General features: G+C 35.9%; 1 protein-coding gene across 7 annotated transcripts in view; it reads right to left on the bottom strand.

Annotated features, from left to right (window-relative positions):
• Ppfia2 (PTPRF interacting protein alpha 2) overlaps positions 1 to 23368 on the bottom strand; it is a 504690-nt gene that overhangs the window by 124299 nt on the left and 357023 nt on the right. For all 7 annotated transcript variants that reach the window (XM_055625946.1, XM_055625947.1, XM_055625948.1 and 4 more), the window contains one exon: positions 2311 to 2427. In XM_055625946.1, coding sequence (XP_055481921.1) covers positions 2311 to 2427 — 117 coding nt within the window. The remainder of the gene's footprint in view (positions 1 to 2310; positions 2428 to 23368) is intronic.

The raw sequence follows: 23368 nt of genomic DNA, 5'->3' as shown, positions 1-23368 counted from the left end.
ATATATATAGATAGAGAGAGAGAGAGAGAGAGAGAGAGAGAGAGAGAAAGAGGCATATATATATATATATATATATATATATGCTCTCTTCTTTCAGAAGATTTTAGCTTGTTTCAAGTTGACATAAAATTTTCCAGCACAAAGTTCATACTATAGGCAACTGGCATGCTGTTATAAACCATGATAATATACTCTCAATCCCAAGCAAGCAGAAATAACTCTTCAGTTGTGAGAAATTTAAAAAAAAAATGAATATCCATAATCACAGGTTTAAAAAGTTTTATTTATATTCTTGCAAAAAGAATGAACAAAAGTACAAAGGTTTTTAATTCACCAGTTTCCCAGAATTGTCCATATGGATATCTATAGCTATGAGCTCAGTTAGAGACTAAAGACAATTATACAGTATTGCTGTCCTTTTTATTTCTGTAGATGCAACTTGAGAAATACTCTGATTAAAACTATTATCCAATAGATGATCACCTTAGAAACTATAATTTGAGTAGAAAAAATATGGAGCTTTGTGTTGTCTAATAATCAAAAAGTCTTATGAATTATGAATAATACAGGATTAGGCAATATTGTCACATGAAAATCGCAAATTAGTTGCACACTAGTAGATGGTATGCTTACTGTATAGTATAGATGACATATATAGTCCTTTGTGTCATCTGTCCTTAACTGAACCATCACTTGCTGTGCCTAACAATAGCTGCAATCAGATACATGTGTATACGCATATACATGTGTTAAAAATGAAAAAATATTTGAGTTATTGTTTCCTGAAAACATATTTTCTGTATTTCTTCCAAATTATAGTGCAATAGCACAAATGTTATACATATTTTGCTATTATAGATACATAACTAAAAGACTGTAATATACATTCAATTTTCATAACCAAATCTACGTGATTCTATACTTGTTTGATGAAAAATCTATTATTGATAACGTCATTCAAAGGAATCAACAATGGCAAATTTTATGTTCTCTTCTTTAATTCTTTTTAATGTAAATACCTTGTCCTAACGAGGTTCGTGGTATACTGACTAACTTAGCTGAAGGAAAGAGAAATGATTTTCTCATTTTCATCTCACACATAGTTTATGAAATCATCATAAATGATTTATTATTTATTAACGTTCAGCTTAAGGTTTCAATAAAATACATGGGACAAGTCTAAAATGGTGATTTTAAGATCTGTCCAGTTGTCAGCCATGAGACTTGAAACTACCTCTGGAAACTCATCTGTGTACCTCAGTTTCCTTGACACCCGAAGGAAGAAGAATGAAAGGCCCATCCGTCTTTCTGAGCAGCCTCGGTGAAGAAGTGCTCGCTCTACACGTCAGCAGATACTAATGCTATTTGCTCTGTCATTCTGTCACTTACTTCTTAATCTCTGGTTTAAGAGCCTCTTGGCACTTGCAATTACACCGCTTTAGCCACCTGATTCAAGCGATCTTAATGCCTAAGGAGCTTAGGCATCCAAATATATACCGAGGTACAGGGAAACGGGTAGATCCTCTTGAGTTTTAAGCCCAGTTTATGCAAATAGTTAAGTAACTTTCATATAATGTAAAAACCACTTATAATTTATATTCCTTGTCTTATGCTAGAAACACAGAAACCATTTTTTTACAGTGGCCAAAGAGACCACAGATACTTTTTGCCTGTGTCTAAACTGCATTGGGAAGAAAAATGTTTTTTTTTAATTAATTTATTTCCATATTCTCTTTACATCCTGATCTTCACCCCCTCCCTCCTCTCATACTCTATAATGACGAATGAATGAAAGAATGATTGAATGAATAAAACTGGTTAAAGTGCGATGACTTCATATATTGTGTTCCTTAACGCTTCATTCTCAGAATCACTAGACCATTGAGAAAAAATGAAAAACTTAAGAAAGAAAAATAACAATTACCAAGAATATTTTTCAGTAATACACTGTGTGTAATAACACCTATAAACTGAATAACTGTGCCTTCAAAACAGTGCCATATAAAATACTTTAGATGTATTGAAGTATTTTTTAAAGTTTAAACTGTGTATTTTAAGTACCTTAAATATATACATTAAATTGTGTATATAATCAAATTACAGCAATAATAAGAATGTCACATATATACATAACAACATTTAACTTTAAAAGAGACAAATTGAGAGTAATAAATAATGTCAATATGAATTTATGATTTAAAAAAATCTATATACTATAGATTTTTTTCATTACCTAGTTTTAGTCGAACTCCTATCAAAAGAAACAACGAATCAATACTTGCATTTAAAAAGCGGTAATGTGTGTCATACCTTCTCATGGACTTTCTGGCCAGGTTCCATCCCTTCAAGATGTTCTGATTCTGTGGATCCCTCACTTGATACCATTTTTCTCTGAATATGAATATTTTGCTCACGCAAGACAACAATCTGCAAAATAAAAAAGTAATTCCTTTAAAAGATAATTTACATTAGTGTGGCTAATTGCAAATGAAGATGGACAAATGATTGAAGCACAAATATTAAATTTTCCTACATTATTATTTCAAAAATGTCTTTATAGAATTTAGATCACCATTTTGAATAACACTCATATGAACTCACAACCTTTCTCTTTAAAAATTTAAATCAATGCAAAACTTACCGAAAATATATTTTCCGTTTGGAAATACAGTGGCTAACTGCAAAATTAGCTTTTAAATTGTGTTGTTATAAAAATTCCCGTTGCATGTACTTTTATATTGTGCAAGAAATACACACAAAAATAATACAGGCTGGAAAGTAATTAATTATAGTCCCAATTATTTAACCTACAGAGATAGCCTGTAGCAAATCCATGAGCTGGACTTACATGAATTTATATACATGATCCATGTTGCTATATTTAAGTCTGACTCACAGTCATTGTCGTTTTTTTATCCAAGTTTACCTAACTGAAAAAGAGATCAGCAATAAATTCTTGTGCTTTTTCAGCTCAACTTTATGGAATGATATTCCAATTGATGAATAGGTAGGTTCTCAAAAAGTTCCAAATGTAATCCAAGTAGTAAGGTGAATATAAAATAGTATTCTGATCTTTTCAAATGGTTTTTAAAATATTACTACTTACATAAACCTAAAAACAATTTATGTGATAATAATAGTGTAACTTCATGGATTGGATTGGTTTTTATGCTATCAATTTATATGCTATGACTAGATGTAGAATGAATCCATTTCTGCAATATCTTGTATGTGGTAAATACTGAATTGTACAAGACTTTGAAATCATGAGACAAATGGATCACACAGACCAGCAATCGTTAACGAAAAGGACAGCAAGAATTTTGGTGTTCCTTGCATTACTTTTCAGTGTGTATGGGCTGGGATGGTGTGGCTGAGAGCATGTATGTAATATTGTTTTATGGGGCACGCCACTACATAACAGAAACAGTTATTTAAGTATTGCTTCATAGTAAAACAGTCATCAAATGATTGGCTTTTTAGAATCTTTCTTGCTCTCAATGAGTTATCTATAAAACGAACAGAATCATATTAGCAAAAAAGGATGTACATGTAAATGTCTGCTTTTTCATTACATATGGACATGCTCATGTCAGTGGGTCCCCATGCGTGTTTGTGCATTCCTATCTGAGTTTGAGCATGTTGAGGCCAGGGGTCGATATTGGATGTGTCACTTGTTTTTTCCCACATTATCCAATGAAATAAAGTATCTCACTGAACCTAGAACACATATGTTTGAATAAGTTGGATGGCCTATGGGCTCCAGGGACCCATTTGTCTCTGCCTACCTAACCTACAACCACAACTCAGCACTGTAGTTCCATGTGCAGGATATAACACTTCAGACTTTTGTGGAGATGTCGGGAATCCAACTGCAATTCATCACACATGTAAAAAACAGGGACCATGCATTGAGAGGACCTAGACCCCCTGCTTAGATGTAATAGCTCAATCTCCATATGGCCTTCCTAGTAATGGAGCAGGGCCTGGCTCTGACATGCACTTAGTGGCTGGCTCTTTGATCACCTCCCCTAGGTGAGGTGGTCTAACAGAGAAAGAGGATCCAGACAATGCTGATGAGACCTGATAGACTAGGGTTAGGTAGAAGGAGAGGAAAGTATCCCCTATTAATGGACTAGAGGATCTTAGGTGAGGTAGAGGGAGGAAGTATGGGACTGGGAGGAGATGAAGGAGGGGGCTACAGCCAGGATACAGAGTGAATAAATTGTAATTAAGAATAATAATAATAATTTTTAAAAAGAGGGACTTTAGCCACTGAGCCATTCTCTCATCTAGAATAAGTTTTGAACATGTTATTTTATATTGTTTTATTCACTTTTTAAAATAAAAATTATATTGTATCCCCAATGTTTTCACGCATTTAAATGTTTTGCAAATTATTTAATAGTATTTTTGTTACTTTAGAATTTAATTTATGTATATAAAGAAAATTGATCATATACTCTTCCTGACACTCCCTAAATTTTTCTCCCTAATAGCTTGCTCTCAGCATTCTCTTTTCTCTTCCCTTCTCTTCCCTTCTCTTCCCTTCTCTTCCCTTCTCTTCTCTTCTCTTCTCTTCTCTTCTCTTCTCTTCTCTTCTCTTCTCTTCTCTTCTCTTCTCTTCTCTTCTCTTCCCTTCCCTTCCCTTCTCCCCTCTCCTCTTCCTCCCTTCTCTCCCCTCCATTCCTCTCCTCTCCCCTTCACTTCTCTTCTCTTTTCCTCTCCTCTTCCTTCCTTTCCCTTCTCTCCTCTCCTCTCTTCTCTTTCCCTACCCTCCTTTCTTTTTTCTTCACTTCTTTCCTTTTTTCTTCTTTTCTCTTCTTTCTCATCTCTTCTTTCATTTCATTTTTTGATAACTCTCTAAGTCAGTTAGTGCTGCTGTCATCAATTGGGCAAGGGGTCATTCACTGGAAATGGGCCGTGTACTACTGGCTGCACGTTTAAAAGAATGATTCTCCAAGCAAGAAATACTGGCAGCAGTTCTTTGCTTCTATTTGATCCATTAGAGTAGCTACAATGACCTCCTTTCTGTTGCACAGACATTCTTAGATCTTTTTCCTTCTATAACTTAGGGATTTTATTGTCCTTCTGTCTGAGATATTTCTCCAAGTTCTTCCAATATCTCAGTTTTCAAAACTCAGCAGAAATAACTCACTTCAGAGAGATGGAATCTTACCTTCAAAACTTTTTAAGATATCCCTGTTCATTTTTGAGTGTGTAGGACTCCCACATAATATGTTTATTTTCTTCATTTTTTCACTTTGCCTATATGCCTAACTGAAATTTTAATAACTCATAGAAAAACAATTTTCAAAAGAGTGCTTCGTTAAAAACATTCTTTTCTTTTCTTTTTTTTTTTCTTTTTTTTTTTTTGGCTTTTTAAAAAATATTTAATCACGAAATTGTGTTCATGCTTCAGGAGGAAGGAGGAAAAAGAGCCCAGAGGTCACCAGAATCATATGGGTTATAAGATTCACTCATACTCACTTTTCAAATGACTATTTTATCTTTCTTTCTCCTCCAGTCATGCTCATCTCTCATTAGAATACCGATCAGAATGGCTAAGGTCAAAATCTCAAGGGATGATTCATGCGGGAGAGGTTGTGGAGAAAGGGGAACCCTCCTCCATTACTGGTGGGAATGTAACCGTGTACAACCACTTTGGATATCAATCTGGCACTTTCTCAGAAAATTAGGAATAATATTACATCAAGATCTAGTATACCACACCTAAAAAGTTGCCCCCAAAGATGCCTATCATTTAATAAGGACATTTGATCAACCGTGTACATAGAACCTTTATTTGTAATAGCCAGAATCTGGGATAAAACTATGTGTCCCTCAACAGAGGAATGGAAACAGAAATTGTGGTACATTTACACAATTAAAGACTATTGAGCAATTAAAAACAAGGAAATCAAGAAATGTGTAGGCAAATGGTGGGAAATAGAAGATCATTCTGAATGAGACAACCCAGAAGCAGAAAGACACATATGATATATACTCACTTATAAGTGGATATCAGCCACATAATATAGGATAAACATACTAAAATCTATAGCCCTAAAGAAGCTAAACAACAAGGAGAACCCTAGTGAAGACGCTTAATCCTCATTCAGAAAGACAAACAGGATAGATATCAGAAGTAGAAGATGACAAGGAACAGTACAGGAGCCTTCTACAAAGGACCTCTGAAAGACTACCCATAAAGGAATGCAAGGAGATACTGAGACTCATAGCCAAACTCGGCAGAGTGCCAGAATCCTTATGGAAGAAGAGGGAAAAAGAAAGACCTGGAAGGGACAAGAACTCCACAAGGAGAACACAGGGCTAAAATACCTGGGCCAGGGGCCCTGTGGAGACCGACACTACAACTAAGGACCATGCATGGAGAGGACCTAGACTCCCTTTTCAAAGGAAGCCCTTTGGCTGCTCAGCTTCCAAGTGGGTTCCACACTAAGGAGTATAGGTGTTGTACTTGAAATGAACTCACTGGCTGGCTCTTTGATCACCTTGCCTTGCAGGATGTAGCCTTGCCAGGCTACAGAGGAAGATGATGCAACCAGCCTTGATGAAACCTGATAAGCTAGGGTCATATAGATGAGGAGGAGGTCCTCCCCTATTAGGGAACTAGGGAAAGGGCATAAGGGGAGAAGAGGGAGGGTAGGTGGAACTAGGAGGAGGTGAGGGAGGGGGCTGCAACAGGGATACAAAGTGAATAAACTGTAATATATAAATATAAATAAAATTTAAATTTAAAAATTATTTTTTGTTCACTTTACATCCTGATTGAAGCCCCATCCCTCATCCACTCACAGTCCTACCCTCCCTTCCCCCATCCCTCTCACCTATTCCTCAGAAAAGTGGAGCACCCTTACCCATCCACTCCAGCTCATCAAGTTGCATCAGGACTTAGTATGTTTTCTTCCTTTGTGGCCTGGTAAGGCAGCCCTGCCAGAAAACCAATGATCAAAATGGTGGCAAGTGAGGGGAATTCAAGCAGTTACTCTTAGTAGTAGAGGCCATAAAGACTTAAAAGGACATCTTCTAACTAGACTAGCCTCCTAGTAGAGGGAGGGGAACTCCAAACCATCCACAAAAACTTCAACCCCAAATTTACCCTGCCTACAAGATGTACAGGCATGAAGATAGAGCAGATTGAGCAGAGATTGAGGGAATGTCCAACCAATGCCTGGCCTAACCAAAGACCTATTCTGTGGGAGAGTACCAACCCCTGACCCTATGAAAGGTATTCTGCTAAGCTTGCAGACAGGAGCCTGACAAGAGTTGTCCTCTGAAAGACTCTGTGCAGCAGTGCCTCAAAACCAATGCTGAGACTTACTACCAACATTGGGCGATGCTTAGGGAGTCATGTGAAAAAGTGGGAAGAATGGGAAAAGGACCTGGAGGTGATAGAAGTTCCACAAGAAGACCAACACGGCCAACTAATCAGGGCCCAGAGGGGCTTGCTGAGACCGAATAACCAACCAAAGGCCATGCATAAACTGGACCTAGCGCCCCTGCAAAGATGTAACACATGAACTGCTCAGGCTTCATGTAGGACCTCTAGAAAGGGAAGTGGAAAACAGTGTTTTCATGTAAGGTAGCACAAGTTATTATGTACAGCGAATTCAATAAAATGATGAATTAAGATAGGAGTGAATATGGAACGATGAAGGATGTAGAATCAATAATTTAAAAAAATACACTTGAAGCTCACAGGAATTTCTGAGTCAGTCTTTTCTCATTAGCACAGAAATAGATGACATCAAATAAAAGATAAGAATGAAGCTGCTTCTAGAAAAATGATTTCTCACATTCCTAACTTGTTGCCTTATAAAATGTTATGGTTCTATTAAGACAACAGAATTTGTTCTGACTTTTTTATACTGATTTTTTGAGTTAATTTTGTATCTAGCCACTTTGCTGAAGGGGTTTATCAGTTGAGCTTCTTGGTAGAATTTTGAGGGTCACTTATATATACTATCATATAATTTGCAAATATGATATTTTGACTTCTTCCTTTCCAATTTGTATCCCTTTGATCTCCTTTAGTTGACTTATTGCTCTAGCTAGAACTTCCAGTACTATGTTGAAGAGATAGGGAGAGAGTGGGCAGCCTTGCCTTGTCCCTGATTTTAGTGAAATTGATTTAAGTTTCTCTCTGTTTAGTTTGGTGTTGGTTACAGGCATTCTGTATGTTGCCTTTATTGTGTTTAGGTATATGTCTTGTATCCCAGAATCTCTCCAGAACTTTAAACATGAATGAGTGTTGTTACTCCACTAAAGCCACAGATTCAGAAGTCACCAGATGTGATAAGATGGAAGACCCTACACACTAAATAATTCTATGCAGTTTGTTACAAATTACTCAGAAGTGAAGTAGATTCTTCCCTTCCCCAAAACAGAACAAAACAGTGAAACTCAAGATTTGAGGCTGGAGAGATGGCTCAGGAATTAATAGTATTTGATGCTCTTGCAGAGGACCTGGGCTCAATTCCAAGGACTCACATTTGGCTCTTCACAACAGCCTGTAACTCTAGTTCCAGGATATTTTACCCCCTCCTGGCCTCTGAAGATAACTGTCAAGCATTCAGTGCACATATGTAAATTCAAACACTCTTTTTCACACACACAAAAATATATAAACTAAAATCAAACTCCTGTTTTAATTATAAGTATTGACGATAATTTCCATTTACCTAGTAAGTCATGTGAATTTCAAATATATCTTTATTTTATTTTATTTTATTTTTTTCTTATCAGTTACATTTTATTAACTCTGTATCCCAGCCGTGTCCCGATCCCTCATTCCCTCCCAGTCCCTCCCTTCCTCCCTCCTCTCCACCGTGCCCCTTTCCAAGTCCACTGATGGGGGGACCTCCTCCCCATTCATCTGATCCTGTTTTATCAGGTATCTTCAGGACTGGTTGCAAAGCCCTCCTCCGTGGCCTAACAGGACTTCAAATATATCTTATTGCTTAAAACAAAATAGACCATTTGAAAGGGTTAATGAATGAGTCATTGGATAAGTGTATTAATTTCTCTTAAAAATAAATTAACGTTTCATTTGAAATATATCACACACATCAGTGTGACACTACTTCCAAATGTTATAAATTTTAAGTCTTTCATAAATTATATACACAATTTTGTTCCCTGTAAGGCAAAATTTTCAGCCACTAATATGAAAACCCCAATTTTAAATAAATCAAGACTTCAAAACAGGATAAGAACTTAAACACTTTCAGCTATTTAATTTTATTCTGTTCTGTTCCTGCCAAAACAAAATTACAATAGGGGGCAATGGGAGTGACCTTTTTCACCTATTTAATTATTGAGATTAATAAGATGACTCTTCCTTTTACATTAAAGAACACAAGACATTTTCTCCCACCATTTGATTTTGGAGGTTTCACTCCTGCCAATATGCCCTGAGGAGAGAGAAAACTATCTAAAGAATTTTTGTTGAAAAGGTACTTCATTCCTTTTAAGAAAATTTGCCCTACTGCCTAAGAATTAGACATAAGAGATGGCTAAAGAATCGACTACCGAAACTTGTGGAAAAGTGGGAGGTAAGAGAAAAGAACCTGGAGGTGACAAGAACAGAGCCAACTAACCAGGGCCCAGAGGGGCCTGCTGAGACTGAAGTATAAACCAAGGAGCACACATGGACTAAACCTAGGCTTTCTACAAAAACGTAGCCAATGGGCATCTCAGGCCTCATGTGGGTTCTCTAGTGAGGGGAGTAGGGACAGTCTCTCACATAGAATTTCTTGTCAGCTTTTTGATCACTTCCTTTTGGTGGGACTACCTTGTTAGGCCACAGGGGAAGAGGACAGTGATACAATTTGATGAGCTGCAGTGGATAGGAAGGGGTGGGGCTCTCCTTTTCTGAGGAATAGAGAAGGCAGAGGGAGGGTGGTACTGGGAGTTAGGAGGGATGGGCTACCACAAACATATAAAGTGAATAAAGAATTAAATTTTAAAAAAATTATATGAATACTGAAAAAAAAAAAAGAATCGACTGAAGACACACAACATAATGAAAGTCAGCTGATGCTCTCAAAACATTTCTGAGGCCTTGCACTGGCAGAGAAACAATTAAAGAAATGCTCAACGTCATTAACCATTAGGGAAATGCAAATCAAAACGACCCTGAGATTTCACTTTACACCCATCAGAATGGCCAAGATGAAAAACTCAAGGGACAACACATGCTGGAGAGGTTGTGGAGAAAGGGGAACCCTTCTCCACTGCTGGTGGGAATGTAAACTTGTACAACCACTCTAGAAATCAATCTGGTGCTTCCTCAGACAACTAGGAATAGCGCTTCCTCAAGATCCAGCCATACCACTCCTAGGCATATATCCAAAAGAGGCTCAAGTACACAATAAGGACATTTGCTCAACCATGTTTGTAGCAGCTTTATTTGTAATAGCCAGAAGGTGGAAACAGCCCAGATGCCCCTCAACTGAAGAATGGATGCAGAAACTGTGGTATATCTACACAATGGAGTATTACTCTGCAATGAAAGATAAGGAAATCATGAAATTTGCAGGTAAATGGTAGGACCTGGAAAAGATCATCCTGAGGGAGCTGTTGCAGAAGCAGAAAGACACACACAGTATATACTCACTCATATATAAATATAGCATAGGATAAACCTACTAAAATCTGTACACCTAAAGAAACTAATCAAGAGAGAGGACCCTGACTAAAACGCTCAATCCTCATCCCGAATGGCAAAGAGGACGGACATCAGAAGAAGAAGAAAACAGGAAACAACCTAGGAACCTACCACAGAGAGCCTCTGAAAGGCTCTGCCCTGCAGACTTTCAAAGCAGATGCTGAGACTTATGGCCAACTGTTGGGCAGAGTGCATGGAATCGTATGTAAGATGTGGGAAACAGTACGAGCTGGAGAGGATGGGAACCCCACAAGGAGAGCAACAGAACCAGAAAATTTGAACACAGGGAACTTCCCAGAGACTCATACTCCAACCAAGTACCAGGCTTGGAGATAACCTAGAACCCCTGCACAGATGTAGCCCATGGCAGTTTAGTGTCCAAGTGGGTTCCATAGTAATGGGAAGAGGGACTGCCTGTGACATAAACTGATTGGCCTGTTCTTTGATCACCTCCCCCTGAGGGGGGAGCAGCCTTACCAGGCCACAGAAGATGACAATTTAGCCACTTCTGATGTGATCTGATAGACTAAGATCAGAAGGAAGGAGAGGAGGACCCCCCCCCCCAATCAGTGGACTTGGGGAGGGGCATGCGTGAAGAAGGGGGAGGGAGGGTGGGACCAGAAGGGGAGGAAGGAGGGGCTTATGGGGGCATACAAAGTGAATAAAGTGTGATTAATAAAATAAAAACAGATGGTTGGAAGAAAGGCTGGAGCTATTACTTTGGAAAAACACGAATGTAGGTCTATGCTACTCAAGTCTGGGTGGCATCATCCCCTCCAAACACAGTGAACCCAATGTGAGGAAGCACTTTCGTCAAACTCCCACTGGTATCCAGTTCTTGAAAACATTAGGACAACACACTGTGTAGAGACACTATGTAAAACTATTTTCTAAATCAGGGATAATGATATTATTTATTTTTAAGAAGTGCTTACCAACGTTTGCTTAGTAAGAACTGATAGAGTTAAATAAATATATCTGTAAATATATGTCACTACAACTTCAAAATGGGAATCTAAGAGCCAATGTAATAATATAAGGACATAAGATGTAGATGAAAGGACTTCTGATTGAGACATATATGAAAGAGAGCTTTGGGGGGAAAGTAGGTTAAGCTCTTTGACCTTCCCCTTCCACCCTGTGGAAATGAAATGCTCTCCACATAATCTTGGAAAACTGTGAAATGTACAATCTAGAGTTGCTTGATCTTTGATCTTCTAATTTCCAGACTTATTAGAAATACATACCACTATTTACAAAATGTTAAATCTTACATTAGAACAGAGCAAAGAAAGTGGGATGAATAGTAGTTATGAGAATAGGGTGTGATTATTGAAATACCTAAAGGTTGGGGAGTAGTTTGGTCTGTATAGGAGATGGAAAAAGGTGAGACTTTGTACTGAAATGTACAAAAAGCTTATACTATCAGAAAGGAAACATGATGGGAATTTCTGGAGGACTCAAAAGAAGATGGCCATAGGGAGCCCAGCTTTTAGAAATCGTTTGAGTTGTCTGAATCAGAATGCTGGTGGGAATGGTGTTTGGTGGTTTTGAAAATAAAATACATGAAAACAGTAGCAACATTTTGGAAGTAGAGAGATGTCTGTGTTTATTATAAAACAGCTCTGATCTCGATTGGATGATACCCTTGTTCTAGTGTTTGTGAAAAGTAGTAAAGAGCTGTGTGGATATTTACTGGGAGAAGCTTCCAAGCAAAGTATTCATTATGTGGCATGGCTCTTGTTCACTGATTAAAGTAAAATTTCAGAAGATGGAGATGAATTCCGAAATAACTCAGAACCAGTGAGAATTAGAGTTGCAAGATTTTTAGTTTGTCCAAGGCATCATAAATAATATCCTGGATTCTCCCATCTAAGGAGTTATTTGTGCACAAATCCAATCTTGGAGAGCTATAGTCCATCATACAATATACCTGGCAAAGTCATAGAGATGGCTGCCCCACAGTTTGATAATCCAGCCTCTCTAGCACTGCGAAAGGACATGTGTCCAACAAAACTTCACCACTTTAAGATTTAATATTGTTTTCCATGTTGTGTTTGAATTTACATAGAATCTGTAACTCTTTTATTTTTGCAGTGGGGAAACTTCCTAATCATCATGGCATTGTGGGTACACATACCTTCTTTAATTTTTTTAAACTTCTTTCTTTAATTTTATAGGCTTACAGTCGGAGGGAAAAAATTGCCTTAGTATAAACACACATGTCCAATTATTTATTTATTTTAATTCAGAGTTGCACTGGATAGTTTTTAAATTTTTTTATTGTTTTTATTTATTCTCTCATACAATACGTCACTACCTTCTACTCTTCCCAGTTTTCCTCACCTCTTCTCACCCACACGTCCACTCCTCCTTCATTTTCCTTCAAAAATGAGCAGGCCTACGAGGAATATCAACTGTAGGAATAACAAGATACAATAAGGCGAGGCACAAGCTAGAGTAATCTGAAAGGAGGGGAACCTCAATTAAGAAAATGACTCGTTAAAAGTAGGCTGTAGGCAAGCCTATAAGGCATTTTATTAATTAGTAATCAATGGAGGAGCTCCTAACCATTGAGAACGCTGCCATCGCTGAGCTGATGGTCCTGGGGTCTAAAAGAAAGCAGACTGAGAAAGGCAGGAGGAGCCAGCCAGGAAGCAGCACCCCTCCACAGCCTCTGCCAAGCTCTTGCCTCCAGGTTTCTGCATTGACTGAGTCCTGTCCTGATTTTCTTCGATGATGAAGAACGATGTGAAAGTGCAAACCAAATTCACCATTTTTCTCTCCAACTTACTTTTTAGTTATGGAGTTTCTCATCATAGCAGTAATAACCCAAGCAGGCCTTCTAATAAGTAGGTAGCTAAGGATGTTTTTGACCTCCTAACCCTCTTGCTTATATGTGCTTAGAGCTAAAGTTTGAGCTCTGCACCATCATGCTCAGTCTTACGTGGCAGTGAGACTCTAACCCAGGACATTGTGTATGCCGGGAATACACTTTACCAAATAAGCCACATCCTAGCCCCTTACTCATATACAATTTACATTGTATTTGAATGAGGTTGGGATAGAGACCCTAAAGTTAATATTGAAATGACTCAGAAAACTGGTTATATTGCAAAAATTATAATTTTGCATTGCATGCATTGTAGGACATATTGAATATTGGTTATGATGTTAATATAGATGTCAAACCAAAACACTTAGATTAGTAGTGATGATAGTATATGAGCCTTTAGGAAGTGAACAAAAGATGAAAATTCTATTATTTAAACTGTGATTGAAAATCTTATTAGAAGTGTTCTATGGAATGATCTTGAAAGCCATCTTGCCTCTCTGTGCCTTTTACCATGTAAGGGAAAATGTTCTCAGTGGAACTAGACGGGGCTGTCTCTGAACACTCTTCTATAACATATTTCTCTTAGACCTCCCCGCTTCCAGCATCATGAGAAATGAATCTTTGTCATTCATAAACTACCCAGTTTTGGATATTAACCATAGCTAATACTAAGTTTAGTTGTGGAAAAGAAGCATGCCCCCATCCCTTCCACCTACACACAAGTTCTGATATCTCACTCTGCAATATTTTGTAGATCACATAGTTTTGAGTCTTATGTAGACAAATGTAAGGAAAGTATTTAAGATTTTATGTAAATATAAAGCAACTAAGTTTCATTCTATCGTAAAAGGTTTTTAAAAATGTTTTCAAGTTTATTGCAGATTAGGTTACCTGGCTTCTATGCGTTAAACACGGTATATTTGTGTTCTTAATTCAAAATAGTTTCATAATAGATGAAAAAATTAAATTCCAAGAATGTCTAAGAATTGAATTATTCCTATACATTTTCCCAAATAGAACAAGAAAGAGGGTATAAACTAATATAATTTTCATTCGGTTTTCCATTTAACTTTGAAAACTTTATGTATAGGACATTTTCATAAAATTACATAAGGAAGACAAGTATGAATTTAGAGTTAAAATCCTAATTAAAAACTGCTAGCATTAATGGTAGCTGCCATAAATTAAACATTTTGTGCCATGAATAGAATAAAGCAATTTTAAATACATATATGTATATATTCTTAGTCAATTCTTTTAATAATGTTATGAGTTTAGGTTTTTTTTTTCTTTTGCTAATAAAAACCTAGCAGAGGTTGAATGGTAAAACACATATCTATTTCCACAGAAAGCAATATATCACCGCTAATTTCTAACCTATATATAAGTCATTCAAAGCTTAAGCATTTTATGCATTATTTTAGTGCTTTTGTATAACTTATGAAATGATCTGTGCATACAATCTAAATACTTAACTAGGTCAGGACAACAGTTCTGCATTCTGATACCAGGGTAATTTACATCGTTATTTTTGGCTAACAACTTAAGTTATATCTTTAAAAATCAGTTTGAAGATGTTTACAGATGTCATAGTAATGAAAATTATGCTGTTCACGTTATTCAACATTTTATTTCTAATTTTTAGGTGGCCTCAAAGCATTTACTCTTGAAAGCTAAAACTATTTTTTAAAACTTAATCGCATCTACATGAAACTCCACTGCTAATTCTACAGGGACTTTCATATTCCGAGTTTAAAATTCATATTTTTCTTCAGCAATTTCACAACAATTTTCAGGCAGTATACCCATGTGAATAACAGTGATTCACTTCATCTATTTTTATTTCAAATTCCAAAAGTGAGACATATGAAGTGTCATCATACCAACACATAATTAGCTTCTACATAAATACATATTCTAATTCTAGCCGAATTCCATGTTTATATAACACTGTGATTACAATAAATAAAAGCAAAATACAATGGCAACTATCAGAAGAGTAGAGTTTTATTGAAGCAATGAGTGACTCTTGGTTGTTACCTGCATTTGGGAAACCTGAAATATTGAAACACATTCAATCAGAATTTAAGAGTCCTAACCAGTAACCATTTCACTTTTGGTCTTTGGTTCTTAAAACCAATTTATTAAAACCACAGAGACATAGTAAGATTGTGTAAACACCATCATGTAATCTGAGCAGATTCATCAGTTTGCAGACACTGTTCATTTCACATATTTTTCAGGAAGTCAGGAAATATGGATAAACTGCAGGAATAAACTGTCCCAGTTATTGGCTTCAGATGAGACCACAAACAAGCATGATTTTCTATCAAGTCAAAGGAAGATTATCAATGGTATATTTAAATTTTCTGGTTATCTTAGTGAGAGAATTTGCATTTGAGAAGCGAACTGCATTCGTTTCTTGGTTCTCCCCAGTTTTTAACCACTTACTCTACCTTTCCACAGATGACAAATAGTTTTTTAAAATTACTCTCACAGTCAGTTTTTGCTGCCCAGGCCCTACACTTCCTATACAGATGAACTCTAGTGCTAATCTTCCTGAGCACATTATCAGATGGGTTTCGAGGATCCTTTAATGGGAAGTATAGTAACTGCAAAGCATGTGAGATTACCCATTGCCAATTCCACAACTGAACTTATTTCATTTAGGTATTAAAAAAACAAAACAAAACTACTTTTCTGACCAAGGAGTGAAGTTTTAGTATCTAACAGAAAAAAATAAACAAACAAACACATAAATAAATAAAAACATTTCATTTGAAACTTAAAAATGTACATATTTATCTTGTCTGTGTGTGTTTGTGGGTAGGTACACTTGCTACCACAGCATTGTGGAGGTCAGCAGTTGGTTTATAGACGTGTGTTTTCACTGTCTACCTTGTGAATCCCAGGGATCAGATCCAACTCAGGTCATTAGGCTCAGCAGCCTGAATCAACTTGCCAGTCCTTAAAAGCTTAAAATAAATTAATCATCGAGTTGCAAACATCTAAATTAGCTCTTCTTTTTTGGTGGAATTATTTCAGTATCAAGGAAATAGCAGATATGTGCTCATTTTGCCAGTGGATGCTTATGATATTCACTTTGGAGAATAGTCATTTTAACAACAGCTATGGGTTTTTTTTTAAACATAGCCTATAATAAAATTTTACATGAAATTGATATTCTCTCCCAAAATGACGAGTGTATTCACCTAATCACTATTTTAATTATATTTTTTCATACTCAGTTAGACTTTATTTCCATTATTGAAATAATTACCCATTATTTATAGTAGAAAGACAATTAAATGCCGACAATTCTGTGAGAGGCTTATAAAGGTGACATAAAGTAGAATATGGCAAAGGCTGGAAAGAAGGCTCGGGGTTAAAAGCACAAACTGCTCTTGTAAATGACCCAAGATAAGTTTCCAGAACAAGAATGGTGGTTCACTATCTTAGGTAATTCTGTCCATTGGGTTCTGACATGCTCCTCAAACCTTTGTGGGTACCAGAGTTACTTGCAGGCAAAAAACATATATATCAAAAACATAAAATAAAAAAATGAATGAATCTAAAGAAAAAAAACACTAGAATGCTAGAAGAATTAATAGCAGTTTTTAAGGCTCAGCAAAGACTGTTCAGCAAGTTCTCAGCTGAGCATGTCATAAAATGGAGATTAGCAGTAAAAGCTGAAGAAATTGTTAAATGTGGTAAAGTTCAAGAATTAATTTGAATGAAAGAGAAAAAAAAGCTCTAAGCAGATCTACAAATTGACAGTGGTATGAAAACACATTTTTTTCTTTTACTTTTTGGTGCTTTGTGACAGGGTCTCACAATGAAAAGTAGGCTGCTCACAAATTTGCCACAATCCTCCTGCTTCTGCTTGTCAAGTGCTGGTTTTCTAAGAATCTCCTACCACATCCAGCTAATGAAACATTTTCAACATTTTCTACTTAGCATCTCATAGAAACAAGCCTCTAGCTGAAATATAAATAAGCAAGAACATAAACAAGGAAGAGGTGAATAAGTGGCACAGAGAAATTAAATTGTGGGGACTTCAATGTTGAGTTCTGGGATGGTGGGCAGCGAGATAGCTGAAGGCTTTAAATTTATCATCTTTATGAGGAATACAACATAGTCCTACTTTTAAATAATGAACTTGGTGTCTACCAGTGGACCTAAAAAACAGAACTGATTAGATGCCTTGATTATTAACAAGTACTTCCTAGCAAGGAATGGGACATTCATTCAGCTGCACCCGAAGAGAACATGGATTCTCTGAATCTACAGAATATAACACATGCTGTAGTGGTTTTGCATTAAACTAAGGACAAGAAGAGCTCTGATTATATGTGAAACTTTCCTCTCCACAACAACAAAAATATATATAGAAGCATAAATGAAGAGAGCAAGTTATGCTGAGAGAGACACGAAAATGTCCAGTGTGTTCACAGGTGATCGCTGTGCAAGCAGGAGGCATGTTCTGTGAGTAAGATCCCCCGGCTTCAACACTCTCAGAAAATATTTATTCTTAAATGATATGAGCAAGAATTCTTTTAAAATTTGATTTTTGTGTGATAAGCACCATAAAGCACCTAGAACAAATATTGATTATTAAATAAAAGAAAATCTAAGTCTACATAAGCCTAATCATGCCTTTATCTTCTGTTTACTCATCTGCAATTGGTTTACTGTGAGGAACTTTTGACTCTTTAAAACGAACCTTTCATTTTATAACCAAACACGATACCTTTCCACTAACAAATATTGGCATCTTACAAAATGCCACATTAATGTCAATCTCTGTGAAGATGGACTTGCTGATTGCTCTTTCCCCTTTCAGCGACATACAGTTTGATCTTGGCTAGGTGTGGTAAGCTCTATACAAAGGCCTTTGGGTTATTGTCTTGTTCTGTTTCCCTATCAAGGAAGAAGTGACAAAGTAACAGGCTGTGTTTTAGCACTATTCTTTTTAGCACTATTGTAGCAGATAAAAGAGTCTTAAGGGAAAGAAGGTGTTTCAGTGTGCTTAAGAATTACTTGGGCAAAATGTAGGGAGCAGAAACAATACCATTAATCATCACTGCATGTTAAAAAGCAAGTAACGGAAATATAAAGGACTTATTCATGTAGTACCTCCTTTAGAAATAACAAAAACATACAAGGTCCATTATTCTGAACAATTCCTTTTAAGTAATTCATTTGCTTGGGTTCCAACGTGCTATGTTAATCTGTAAACATTTCAATTTTACCTTTAGTCATTTCAAAGTGTGTTCACATGACAAAACGGAACTAGGGAAAGGGAATAGAGAGTGGTCTTAATGACCCTAAGTTATGTGCAAAAAATAATAATGAATTCACGGGACACTGAGCAATAAACCCTCTTGTTTTCCCCAAGAAATTGCCAGCTAGACAGTTGCATTTTGGCAGAGATTCTTTGGATCAGCCTTTCTTGAAAGAGCTTATACAATGCAATCATATTGTCCTGGCCAACATGATATTAGCCGGATCACTAACAACTGTGATATTTATTGAAAGGCTCTTTTGTTTTGAGAATCATTTTAATTTGACTCCATGCGTTCAGTCATTTGAACATTACAACATACATATAAGATGATTTCTATTATTATGTCTGAGGTAACAGAGACAAGGGAAATAAAGAAGTTGTTCTTGCTGATGGAGCTCAGAAATGACAGAGTCACTGAGGGGGAAAATCTAGTTACCTTGAGAGGGGACTATGATTCTCCTTTGGTGTGTATTTGTTACTTTCCCTCTTTTCAAGGGTAGATTATACTAACAACAATATCAAATCTTCTATTTTGCACAGGATGCCTAGTCATATTTATCACTTTCTTCTAATATACTCATATTAAGTTTTAATCATAACTATACATTTTTCTTTTTTTTATATTTTATATATTTCTACATTGTACTTCTATTTTGACATTATTAATGGCTAAAAACTGATGTTTTATTTTGAATAGTAGAAGTATTTTGGAAAAATTAAAGGATGATAAAATGTTGGGACATGAAAGTAGTAAGAATTTTTTTTTAACTTACAAGATTTCATGTTTATTCTTTTTAAATTTAATTTTATTTATGTATTTATTTTTTCACAATGTATTTTACAATATATTCACTTTGTATCCCCACTGCAGCCCCTTCCTCATCTCCTCCCACTCCCATCCACCCTCCCTCTTCTTGCTGTATGCCCTTTCCTTAGTCACCTGATAGGGGAGGACCTCCTCCCCTTCTATCTGACTCTAGCCTATTAGGTCTCACCAAAGCTGGCTGCATCATCTTCCTCTGTGGCCTGGAAAGGCTGCTATTCCCAGGAAGAGGTGATCAAAGAGCCAGCTACTCACTTCATGTCAGAGACAGCCCCTGTACTTCTTGCTAGGGAACCCACTTGGAAACTGAGCAGCCAATAGGCTTCCTTTGAACAGGGGGACTAGGTGCTCTCCATGGAACATGCTAAAATCTACAGCCCTAAAGAAGCTAAATAACAAGGAAGACCCTAGGAAGATGCTTAATCCTCATTCAGAAGGACAAACAGGATAGACATCAGAAGTAGAAGAAAAGGAACAGGACAGGAGCTTTCCACAGAGGACCTCCGAAAGACTCTACCCACCAAGATATAATAAGACATTATTTTTATTGCTATCAAATAACTTTTATTTTGCAAAATCATCTTAGTTGCTTACATTCTGCATGTGGGAAAATTGTGCTGGACTGTCTAGAACATAATACCTAAAATGTTGGTTAGTGCCAGAAAATGTTTATGATAGTTTGATCCAGTGACAAAATAATAAAATTCTAAAAAACAAAATAAAACAAATAAATAAAAACCTTCCATTATATAAATTAACAAAAGCAAGAATGAAGAAAACGGACAAAGCTGAAACAATCTAAATACTTAGCCTCAAGACAAAATACAAAACCAAATATCCTATCTTAAATAGCTTAGTGATAGAATAAAAATCACCTCATAGACAATAGAGTAAAAGAGCTTGATATGTATTCATGCAATAGTAATCAAACACTCTTAAATTAAGATGAAAGAAGTAAACATTTGTGAAAGATTATTTATTTAATGAATATGGCTAAGAAACATGAGTATTCATAAAAAAGAACAAGATATATATCTATATATAGAAAATATGATCAACCCCAAATAGATCAAAACTTAACTGTTAGATTTGAATCTATTTGTGAAATTATTTGAAAACATATTAGGAAATACTTGAAGATACAACTATAAGCTACTGAATTTTGTTTTCTACCCTAATTGCACAGGTAACAAAAACTAACAAATGCAATTATTAATACTTGCAGAAATATATGTGCAGAAACTGAGTGAAGAAATAAACTGTATATCTGACAAAGTGCTAATAAAAACCTAAATAAGTCATTGACCAACCACCCAAAAATATAATTACGATACATTAAAGATCATAAAAATACAGACAAATAAAGACAATCAAATGTTTAATTAATATTCAAATTGATGCTTGCTAGAATTATCCTATGAGAGAAAAAATACAGATGAAAACTATGATCAGCTATTACCACATCTGAGTTAAAGATCATCATTCAAAAACAATACACACTGTTTGGGTGAGGATGAGGAAGAAGGAGAGATTTACACTGCTGAGTGAGAACTAATTTGTGCAGCTATTGAGTAAAATAACACACACTTTTCTCAAGAGCCAAAAATAGAATTACTACATAATCTAACCCTTCTGATTGTTCTATATAATGGAAAGAAATGAAATCACCACATGAAAAAAAACATGTTTATTCATTTTTATTCAAAACATGGATTCAACTTAAATACTGAACAATGCATGGAGAGTTTAAAATATAGTATACATACATAATGAGACACTGCTCAGCTACAAAAAAATCTATGGAATGTTTAATTAACCATAATATTGATGGATTTGAAGGATGTTTAGTGAAATAGCACATCCAAAGAAAAACAGAAAAGAAATGATCACTCGTTAATATAATCTAAAACAATGTAATAGCAATTGACATTTAAAAAGTGGTTATTAGAGAATTGAGAGCCTCCTGGAAGGAAAGACTTGAAGGGTCTTTCACCATGCACAATGAATAAATCATACTATTACGGTATAGAATAGTGAATATAATTAACAGTGATCTTTATTACATGCCTCAAAATATAAGATGATTAAAAATAACTTCACATAAAAGTTGTAAAATTATGTGCTAAAATATGCTATCTACTTTGAGTCTCTACATAAGTAAAATAATTATACTCTATTTCATAAGTGTGTTACATATTAGGCACATTTATGAAATCAGTGGGTAGAACAGTGTATTAAAAAGTTTTTAAACAAAGTAAAGATCTTTACTCTTCAAGTCTTTCTTTCCCAGGAGCCTCTCAATTCTCTAATAACCACTTTTTAAATGTCAATTGCTATTACCATTTTGTCTAGGAGGTAGTTTCTATGAAGAAAAAAATCAAGCAGCAGAATGGCTGCAGTCACTTTATTTAAGCACTTAGATTTCAAACCCTGCTGTCCAGTATTGTTTCTCTGAACATTTCACTGTTCTTCTCAAAGCTGGTTATCTTAGTTTTTAAAATCTTAGTAGTTACGTGGTTTTTCTTGTAGTTTACTTGTGATGATTAGAGTGTATATATATTGGAGAAATAAAGAATTCTTATCAGGGCTGAAGAGATGGCTCAGTGGTTAAAAGTAAAAGGGTTAAACTAATTTTGTAACCTATATGTCTTCTGAAGCCTATAGTTTTGAGTTTTAGGTCCAGGTTAAGCTAAAGCCTCTTAGTACCTTTCCAGAGAACTGAGGAATGTGACCCTATCTGTGAGGACAGATATAAAAAAAGCAAGCAAGCAATGACCTTCACTCAGCAAAAAGAACGACCAGACCCTTGTCTTCAAGATAGTGTTCCTTAGCAATGAACCCAGACTTCTTCTGAGTAGCTTTTGACCTCCAGCCAAGAGCCCGCAGCCCTAATCTTCAAGGATGAGCTAACGACCCCCACCTTCAATTGCAGCTGCATCCAGACTTGGCAGGACTGGCCAGGCTTGAGCACCTAAGACTAACCAATTATCTTACTTTATAGCTTCCTCATCCAATCCTAAATTGCCAAAACTGCAACTTCAAATTTCCCACAGTTTTTCTTTTAAAACCTAAAGGCCTTTGTCTCCCGGTACCACTCTTTGCTGACCTTCAGGGGTGACCCCATTGCGCAATGGTTAATAAACCTCTTGCTTTTGCAATGAGTTGTGGTCTGGGGGAGTTTCTGGGAAGGGCGCGATCTTGAACTCCTCAGCTGTGAGATCCCATGTCTTACAAGAGTACTGGTTGCTCTTCCAGAGTTCCTGAGTTCAATTCCCAGTAACCACATGGTGGCTCCCAACCATCTATAGTGAGATCTGGTGCCCTCTTTTGGCATGCAAGTGTACATGCAGGCAGAAGACTGTGCATAATAAATAAATTAAAATATTTTTAAAAAGAATTTTTATCATATGTCTAGTAGACAGTAATCTCCACCAAACTGTATATATAATATTTTTACCAAAAGCATTAATAAGCAAAATTCAAGGTCATATTAGATATAGATATAGATATAGATATAGATATAGATATAGATATAGATATAGATATAGATATACGCATAAAGCATAGAAAGTGCCATGGAATCATTGTAACTCTAAGAAGGTATGTTTTATCTAATAATTTAATCCTCAAAATAGGTTAAGGAATGTTATTTTGTGTTACTGCTAAAAGAAAGTAGCTATAGAAAAGAATTTTTTTGCCTTTTATTATTAGTTATTATTATTATTATTC

Source organism: Psammomys obesus, unplaced genomic scaffold, assembly GCF_907164565.1.
Source record: "Psammomys obesus unplaced genomic scaffold, mPsaObe1.curated_primary_1811, whole genome shotgun sequence".
NCBI classification, from domain to species: Eukaryota; Metazoa; Chordata; class Mammalia; order Rodentia; family Muridae; genus Psammomys; species Psammomys obesus.
Note: the sequence above shows the minus strand (reverse complement) of the source record. Positions and strands in the feature narration are given on the sequence as shown.